The sequence below is a fragment of the Macadamia integrifolia genome, chromosome 11 (genome assembly GCF_013358625.1).
Source record: "Macadamia integrifolia cultivar HAES 741 chromosome 11, SCU_Mint_v3, whole genome shotgun sequence".
Classification (NCBI taxonomy): Eukaryota; Viridiplantae; Streptophyta; class Magnoliopsida; order Proteales; family Proteaceae; genus Macadamia; species Macadamia integrifolia.
In genome coordinates, this window is record NC_056567.1 from 314,231 (window position 1) to 324,056 (window position 9,826).

At 38.4% G+C, this 9,826-nt stretch overlaps 1 protein-coding gene across 1 annotated transcript in view; it reads right to left on the reverse strand.

Annotated features, from left to right (window-relative positions):
- Nucleotides 1–7,105: 7,105 nt before the first annotated feature.
- LOC122093182 overlaps nucleotides 7,106–9,826 on the reverse strand; it is a 5,829-nt gene continuing 3,108 nt past the window's right edge. The window contains exon 2 of the mRNA XM_042663463.1: nucleotides 7,106–7,664. Coding sequence (XP_042519397.1) covers nucleotides 7,476–7,664 — 189 coding nt within the window. The 3' untranslated portion in view covers nucleotides 7,106–7,475. The remainder of the gene's footprint in view (nucleotides 7,665–9,826) is intronic.

Below are 9,826 nucleotides of genomic sequence, written 5' to 3' on the forward strand. Positions count from 1 at the left end.
AACACACCACTAATACACATCGATACGATACGACATGCCTCGATACGACTCTATGAAAAATATAAAATTGAGGTAAAATGCATGTTTCGGTATGTATTGGTATGTATCGGTGAGTATCGGTATGTATCGATTGGTACGTATCGGTATATATCAGCATGTATCGGGAGTATCGATACGTATCGGCGCTACGGTCACATAATGGCCAATATGGGTAATTTTTCAGAAAAAAACGATTTTTTGAAGGGTTTTTGTTCCAAAGTTGCTGTCAGCCATATTTCTCTCTAACTAAAGTGAAAATCAAGGTTGGGAACAAGGATTTTACATTTATGGGACAACTACAGACCTTGAATTCTTAGTACGATACTCTCATTTAGTGCTTATGCATAATACATGTTATCAATAGCTTTTTTTAACAAATTCTTTATGCAAAAGTGTTTAAAAAAATGTTTCCTATCCATTTATGTGTGTATCTTTAGCGTATCTTAGTGTATCTCCGATACGATACGATACCCTCCGATACGTATCTTAATTTTGGCCGACCGATACGCCGACCGATACCGATACTTTAATCCTTGTGTTGATTATATGGACAAGCAGGGGGTAACACTTACAACCAAAAGAACGGAGAATAGTGTAATCAGGAGGTCGGTGAAACAATTTTTTGAAAGGAGAAATATGTTGAAGAACAGGTGTGTGCATTCGGTTAATGAGAAAGGTGGCAGTGAGGAACGCATCACTCAAAAATTGAAGAGTTTTTGAAGCTTGAGCAAGTAAAGTGAGTCTAGTTTCTATTACATGCTGATGTTTTCTTTCGGCTGAACCATTTTGCTCACTGGTATGTGGACAAGATAGGCAATGCAAAATGCCATGAGTGGAGAAATAAGAATTTAGTTTAGCATACTCTAATCCACCATTAGTTTGAAGAACTTTAACTTTGCAACCAAGCAGATTTTCAATTTGAGTCATGAAATGAATGAAAACATAGGCAACATCAGATTTATTTGTAATAGGAAAAATCAAAGTGAAATTGGTGTAATCATCTAAAAAATGTACAAAGTATCGAAAACCATTAGATGTTACTGAAGAAGGCCCCCAAATGTCTGAAAATACAAGATCAAGAGCTTGTTTGCTGCAGTGTGAGGACCTTTTAAAAGGAAGTTTGTGAGATTTGCCAAGTTGACACGAAGAGCAAATGCTATTGTTTTGAGGTTGACTGTGAAACGGGAAATGATGACGAAAAACAATGCTTCGAACCACCTTTGGTGTGGGATGTCCAAGGCGATTGTGCCAAACAGATAAAGGTACCCGTTCCCCAATGTGAGCTGATTTGGATGAAGAAGAAGAGGAAGCAGGTAGAAGTTGATAGAGCCCATTATGCATTCGATCTTGTAGAAGGATCTTCTTTGTGATGGAATCCTTGATGAAGAAATCATTGGAATGGAATTCAAAAAAGACATCATTGTCTTTAGTCAATTGTGATATAGACAATAAATTTTTGGAAATAAGAGGAACATGAAGCATATTATTGAGTGCTAAAGGAGTTTGAGTAGTAGGAAGAAGAGCAAAACTGGTGTGATGAATAGAAAAACCTGCTCCATACCAACATGTAACTGATCTGTACCAGGATAAGCACCTTGAAGCTCAAGATTTGCTAGATCAGAAGTGATGTGATGTGTTGCAGCAGAGTCCGGATACCATCCTTGATCAGCAGCATAAAAGGGATTGTTGTGTTGAACAAAAAGAGCCTGCGGTGAAGAGGATGAACAAGTGCCTTGGCTTTCATAGCATACAAAGAGGTAGAGGCAGAATGACGGGGTTGCTCTGAGGCATTCAAATTGAAATGAGGAGGGCGATAACCAGAACCCTAATATGTTCCACCTCTGTTGAAGGATCAACCTCGGCGTCGACCACGATAACCAGAACTTTGATTAGATCGATAACCAAAACCCTGAGAAAAAACGCCTCTGTTGAAAGATTTTGAACAATCGGAATTTGGACAATCTTTGTTGGATGTGTGAGTGTGAGACAAATTTGCAGACAATGGAGCACTCTCAATTTGGGGAATATTAGCTTCTGTAATCCGTAATTCCTTATTGTACAGAATACTATATAGGTCATCGAGACGAATCAGATCATCTCAAGTGAAGATTGCCGTAACCAGTGATTCATAATCGGGACGCAATCCTCGAAGAACGTATAGAACAAGATCATCTCAAGAAATTAGCCGACCTGCACCTGCTAGATTGTCAGCAAGAGTCTTAAGCTTCTGTAAGTACTCTTCCATAGAAAAGTCTTTCTTCTTGATTGTCTGAAGTTGGAGATGGAATTGCATCAAACGAGCCTTGGATTGGGAAGAAAATTGCTGCTCAAGGGTTTGCCAAACATCCTTTGAGGAAGATAAGCCAACAACATGAACCAGAATGGCCCAGAGAGAGAAGACAGAAGTCAACTTAAGAAAAGCTGATCTTGCTTGATCCAGGAAGCATATGAAGGGCTTGTCGCCTCTGGACAGGGAAAAGAACCATCTACATAGCCGAGAAGATCGTGACCTCGCAATAATGGCAGAAATTGTGACTTCCATAGAAAATAATTATGTCAATCAAGTTTAATTGACAGGAAATGCTTGATGGAGAGGGGGTGAAAGAAGAAGGTGTTGAAGGTGAAGATGGTTGCCCAGACATGGCGTCTGATACCATGTTGAAGACTGTAATTCTGAGTTTAAAACTCCAGTACCGATTTCATTAGTTGAGATGAATTATATACAAGAAGGGAGAGGGATCGACACTCTCCTCTGTTACAAGATGTTGACCTCCAACTGTTAACCACCTAACTAATCAAATAACTAACTAACCAATCAAGACAATGAATCTTGAGCTGACTCAGCTAATTTGTTACAACAGAATAACAGAAAGCATTACTCTCTAACATCAAGTGATCACCAATAAAACCGCCGTTTGAACTACCGAACACATATCAAAGGGGAATAGAATTCCCAAAGCAGATTCTGGGTCATGCAACACTAGCATTCCATTTCCATCATATCTATTCCTAATACTAGAACACCAACCAGGAAGCCCAACCTATCTAGTAAGTCCTCGAATGCAACAACTAAAATGAGTTTCTCATGATAACTCTCACCAATGTATCACTGTTCCTTCTTCAATAGAAGAAGACATTAAGAAGCTGTTGCAGCACCAACCTGAGCTATAAGCAATACACAATATGTTCAAAACCTAGTAGCAAGAACTAAGCCGACTAATCCTTTTTAATCGGAAATTTCAAATATGCGAGTAAAAGGGATTAAGAAGTAATATTGGCGAGTTTTACCTGATTGGATTTCTGAATATTTGATGAAGAAGCAGCAGCAGCAGATGAACTACGAGTAGAGCCGGGTATTGGACCTTTGAGAAGAAAGTACCTGTTCTTCTCCGGATCATAATAGTAGCCCGGAAGCTCTGCAGATTAACAAAATCAATTATACGAAGAAAATTAAACAGAGAACCGAAAAAGATGAAAAATAAATAAAGAAATAAAATGGGGAGATAGAAAGAACCTTGTGGCATGCTTGAAGGAGTAATGAAAACAAAAGAACCTTTCTAAGCTAGCAGGTCACTTAGGCGAAGGCCGAACAGCAACTTTAGCACACAAACACACACACAGACACACAACGAAAAAAATGCGGGTTTGATAGAAAAACCCTAAACGTGCAGATGTGCTCCGAAAGAGACATAGTCAACATCGCTCGCAGCGTGGCTTCTTACACTCAAAACTCGACCTGCGTTTACAGTTTCACGCTCTGGCGGCAGCCGATAAAAGATGGCTTAAGGGACGCAGGGTCCTTCTGTAACGGCCGATATATCGTAAACCCCAATACAGCAATTTGTATCTTTTTTTCTTAACATCGTTCAATCACCGGAACACAGCAATTTGTATCGGTTATTATATCTTTTTGTAGTTCCCAAGTCCCAACTTCCCATACGACGGACGGGTGTCTTCGTGGGACCAGATTACGTGCAGCTTGGTTACAACTGGGTTGGGAAAATATATTATGAAGGTTATCAGAGAAGAAAAACACAGGTTAAGGGAAGTGCAACAATGAGGAGCTAGCAATGAAGCGGTTTCTATATAGGAGGCAGAGAGATCATTTCTTGCAAGAGGAGAAAAGGATGAAAGATGTTGCTAGTGTATGGACAATCGACTTAGAGAAACATTTCTTAAAATAGGGCAAGTGTTTTCTGTGCTTCATGTGTCTGGCATTGGGCATTTTTGGACAAAAAACTTTGTTCCCTTAATATATTATTGGAAGAGCCAGAGAGGGTTCCCTATGCAGCGTGGCCTCTCCACCAGTGCAAAGGCTAATGCTGCCTTTAGGTTTCTTTTTTTTCCTATATTACTATGGATAATGTTTCTTATCCTAGGGTGTAGGCTACTGTTGCATCTTTCTATTTCTTTCTCCAGGTAGTAAGAAGCACCACTCTGCCTTTAGGCTTCCTTTTTCCTATATTACTATGGAGAATGTTTCTTATCCTAGGGCATAGCCTACGGCTGCATCCTTCTCTTTATTTCTCCCGACGATGGAGAGTCGAGAGTTGACTTAGAGAATCTTTGCTTAAGGAAAAGGCTATTTGAACCTAAGGTTGGCCACTCTAAACCTGTTCCCAGCAGTGTGTTTGCCTCTCTCCTCTCCCCCTTGGAAAACTCCCTCTGTGCCCCACCTCTTGTAGATCAACTTTTGCTTTACACTTAATGAAGGATCTCTTAATCCGTTAGATTTAACACTTAGATTGAACTAAAGGGTCATAATTAATGATGACATTCACTAATTTAGTGTCCCATCGGAACCTCATATCTTCATGATTAAGAGATTATTTTTTCATCCTTACTAGAAAAGCTTTCATCTTTACGGTATTGGGGGAATTAGAAAACAAATATTCTATAGAAGATTTTGGATAGATAAAGGATTTAGTTCAGGGATGACTGAAATTTCTCATTGTTTTAGGAAGGATTCTTTATATTGTTTTATTTCTCTTTCTTCAATAGAATTAATAATTACAAGGATCCGGCTAGCGTTCCCCATGCCTAGAGCAGCCCTTGTTTTCAGGGGGATTAGGAAAGATTTCCCCCCCCCCCCTTGGAAAACAACAACTGTGTCTGGATGTGGGGAACGTCAAACGGATTGCATACCTCCTCCTTAATAACAAAAAGGAAATAGATCCCTATCTGGGAGCATGGGTTACGCTAGCACTCCATATGTCTCTCTTTCCTCCTCAAAACAAGGGGAAAAGATGTCTTTTCACAGGAACAAGAGAGATAAACACATGACAGCAATGACAGCATTGCTATAGTTCACACTCCCAAATAGAATTCTTTTTTTCATTAAAAAAAAAATTATATATATGAAAAGATGTAGGCTAAGCCGCTTGTCATGTTCAAAGAGATTTTTTCTTCTTTATTAATATCTGTTAAGTTTGTCTCGAATTCTTGACCCGTTTTGAAGATTGACTCGATCCGACATATTTTGGTGGTGACCCGAATGGAAAATTTTCTGAGATCTGTGATGGAAGCAGAGGGCTTAGGCCGATAGGCCCAAGCCCAGAGCCCATCACTAATCTCGTATGGGGGTACAGGGGCGATGGTTCTACCGGATCGACCGCGACCCGATGGGTCGAACCGCGATTTGGAGTATATATATAATGTATTGTTGCTTGTTGAGAAAGTCATTGTATTCTAGGGTTTTCACGAAGCTAGGGTTTCAGGGCGAGTTCTTCCTCGCCGCTGCTAGGGTGTAATCTCTCTTCTGCATAGTGAATCATCTTCTTCTTCGCCCGAGGACGTAGCACACCACCCTGGTGTGTGAACCTCGTTAAATCTCTATGTCGTACGGATCTATTGTCTCCCTTTATTCGTGTTTCTTGGTGTTTGATCTAACAATATCATTTCTTTTCCAATTTGTCATTCATGAAAAATTTATCATCCAAGCCATCAGCCAACTAAGCAAATAGTTGTCTTGACTAATTTTTGTCAATTGTTTGTTTTTAGAGAAAAAATTGGTTTTACTTTGTTGTCAGAAAAAATGTTGGGTTTGCCACTGATACACTACAAGCTAGCATCCATTTTGTCAATCTCTCTCTCTTCCCCTTTTTGAAATGACCCCCTACCCCTCCTATATGATACTTCATCCGACACCCCCAGTGTACATATCCCTATCCCTATTATTCTTTTGGGAGAGGGTTAAAAGCAGTGATCCTTGCGCTAGTGTGGGGCCAATGGGAATGATGAAAATATCAATAGAGGTGGGATTTCGAACCTTTCATGAGGCATGGGATAGTCATTTCACTCCCTCTAGGCACAGGGGCATCAATGTCGACTCCTCTCGATTCCATCAAAAACTTTATTAATTTGAAAAAAAATAAAATTATATATATATATATATATATATATATGCTACTGCTATAATATGCCAAGTTTCATCTAAAAGTTTATATTTCAGAAAATCATTCCAAACCCAGCAACCATATTATTAAACATAATTCATGGCATATGGGCATCACTTCATTTAATTCCTCAAAACGGAACCCAGCCTCAAGCCAACTCTAGATCATCCCCTTGAATCATCAGTACCAAGATGGAAATCAAACTAAATGATTCTAACACATTTCAGCAGAGAAGGATTCCAAATTACCCTCATTCTTGCCTAAGATGGAACCTATTGACAAGAAACAAGAGAAACTGCTAATGGTTGGTTACTTGGTAATCCTAATAACTTGAAACTCTCAGCAGGATGTAGCTACCTCAGCGATATGAATACTGTTGAGTCTCATCCCACCCTTAACATGCACCCTTATGAGTCATGTAATTTATCCATAATAAGTGCGCCATTCCCTTGTATGATCTGAAATAGTTTAATACATAAATTAGCTATTTATATTTAAAAGAAATCAAACCAACTCGGTTTTCCAACCAATCCGACATTTGATGCAGCCAACCCAACATGATTCCTAGTACGGGCAGGGCTTGAACACCTTCAGACTCTAGCGGTATGAAGCAAAAAAATAAAAAAAACATTATAAGGAAAGAACAATAAGGGCAAGGGTGAATCAGGAAGGACAACAACAGTATCTAATTGACATTATATCAAGCCCTTCAAATACCTCAAGTGCACTTGGATTAGTAGGATTACAAATTGCAATGACTGCTTTATGTTTAGATAACATGAATAGAATGTTCACCAAAAAGAAAAAAAAAAATCTCCGAATTTCTCTGATCCATGAAATGAACTGGAAACCAAAGGAAGCAAGCTCAACTTGAGAGAATAAAAAAATAATAAGTCTATATAGAACTACTGTGAAGTGTGAAACAAGTCCAACAGCCTAAATCCAACACCTTCGTTGCATAACATTTAGTATCAAAAGCAAACTATAAAGTCTGGTGTCACATAGATAAACACCTCCAAGACACATTCCAACCTTGTTCAGCTACTGAGACTTTGAATCTTTACCAGCTTCAGTGCTACTTGGCTTTGGCATTGGTTGAATCCTCACATAAGGGTTTCTAGTCAATGTCTCTCCTCTTAGAGCAGCTACATATCGGTCATTTGTGTCCTCTTTCCGCTGCAGCTCCCCGAGAAATTCAGCCAGCCTCTCCTTGTTAACTTGCCCCATCATCTGATTCACGAGCACAAACAAATAACCACAAGCTTAGCTAATTTGAAAGAGGATACTGCATCTTCAAAATAAGGTTGCACATGATGAAAATAATAGGGAACAGTACTTCTGGAAATTTGACTGCTATTCAATGTTACAATGCATGAAGCCTGTTACAATGGCAGATACTTTTCCAAACCTTCCTTTCTATTTTTAACATCCTATGATTACAACATAATATAATATCAGATGAATCCTTCAATCTTTCAATTAGAAAGAAGGTAAGAGGGTGTCATATATTACAGCCCATAGATCTGCCCCAATATAACAAAATAATTGCAATTGTTAACATTACTCCCAGCTAGCACACATAATGCTATCCAATAGTCTATGCATATCAAGAACATCATCAGAGGAAAATATTAAGAAATATATATTTATAAACAGTGGAAATAATTTCGTTGCATTAGAAAAAAAAAATGAGGTAAATAACACAATATTATAAATCCACAGAGCCTGACTTGTCATTGTTTCCTTACTGATGGACTAAAATCCTTTTAAAAAAGGAATGATAACAAACACCTAGTTTTATGCATTGATAACCTCCTTTGACGAAACGCTCTGGGAAGATCAAGGAACAGCTCCAAGATATTCATGGTTTTAGAGATGCATTTGAAGCAACAGCTTCATACTGTTCTTAGCCTTTTAAAAGGGAATGCTAATATAGATCAAACCTCATACAGCTAGAGAAAGAATGATTCAGTTTATGTATTTTAGTGTCAAGTAGATCCCTAAAATCATCAAATCAATTCATTTATGACTTGATTGTTGTTTTATTCTTCCAAAAAAAAAAATCTATTCATAATTCCAGTATTTGTTGCTTGCTCGGTAGGAACCCTTGCCGAGCAACCTATACTAAATCACGTTAAAGGCTTTCAACAGGTGTTCCATGGCTGCAGCATAGAACTCTCATTATTTCACTACAGAAGACAACTGTTCAATGTATTCATTGCTTCAGCAGACGACATGCAGAGGCAAGATCACGGACTGGCACTAGATATTCATGGTCTCAGAGAATCATTTGCAGCCACAGCCTGCATGCTGTTCTTGGCATTTTTAACAGGAGTTATTGACAAGGCTGCCTGAATCAAATTCTGCTACTACTAAAACAGAACATAGGAAATTGCAAGTATTTAAAATAAAATTATCATGACAAAAAAAATTTCCCAGTGAAGCTAGTCCTACTTTCATAAGTAACAAGCAAATACAATCATGTCCGCTTTCCCCATTCAATTTAATAGTTGAAAGGAGAATATTACATTTCAGAGATAAGTAAAGGGGAAAAGACAGAAGGATAAAGGTGCCCCTAGTCTTCCTTTGTAACGCATGAGACTCCACGGAAGACCAACATTCAGACAACTTAGGATGAAAGTCAAAACAAAATAACAAAGCCTCACCGTATGATTCTACTCCTGAACTGACCAAGTTCCATCACTCTTAGGTCACATGACTATCTACACAAATAGTATATGCAATAATTTTACATACTAATTACCACTCTAGAAGCACCTTTCAATTCAACACTAGATCCTTATGCCAAGCATGTTTCTTTTGATAAGTCTCTCCCCTAAGATATGTTGAGAGAGATCTCTACCTTTCATGAAGACTGAATTGGCAAGTCTCCACCTTCAATATGAATTACATTGTATGTGTTATTTTTCTTCTTAATGTACTGCTTCATCATTGAAGGTGGGTTGGAGGCTCATCCACACATTTCAGAGAATATCTTTATATACCATAAACAAGCTACAGGCTAGAGATCAGTTCAAGACTATCACTAATCAGTTGCTTTATGATTGCCTAAGCTTCCTGCAGCATTTAAAACTACCTTCCACAACCAAGAGCAATTGGGTGTAGACTGGATTCTGTACAGAAGTTAACCTTCACTCAGTATTTCTGTTATAATCAACACACCCAAATAGGGGTTTGTCAAGAAACAAACACCATAAGCTTGACTCAAACTTCAAGAAGCTTGTCATTTTCTTGTCCACAATCATCCCCACCTAACCCTTCTATTTCTATGGTCTGGACCACTAGCCAGGTATTTAAAAGTTTTTCTCTTCTTTTGTGTGTGTGTGTGTGTGTGTGTGTGTGTTTTTATTTATTTATTATTTTTTTTTTTT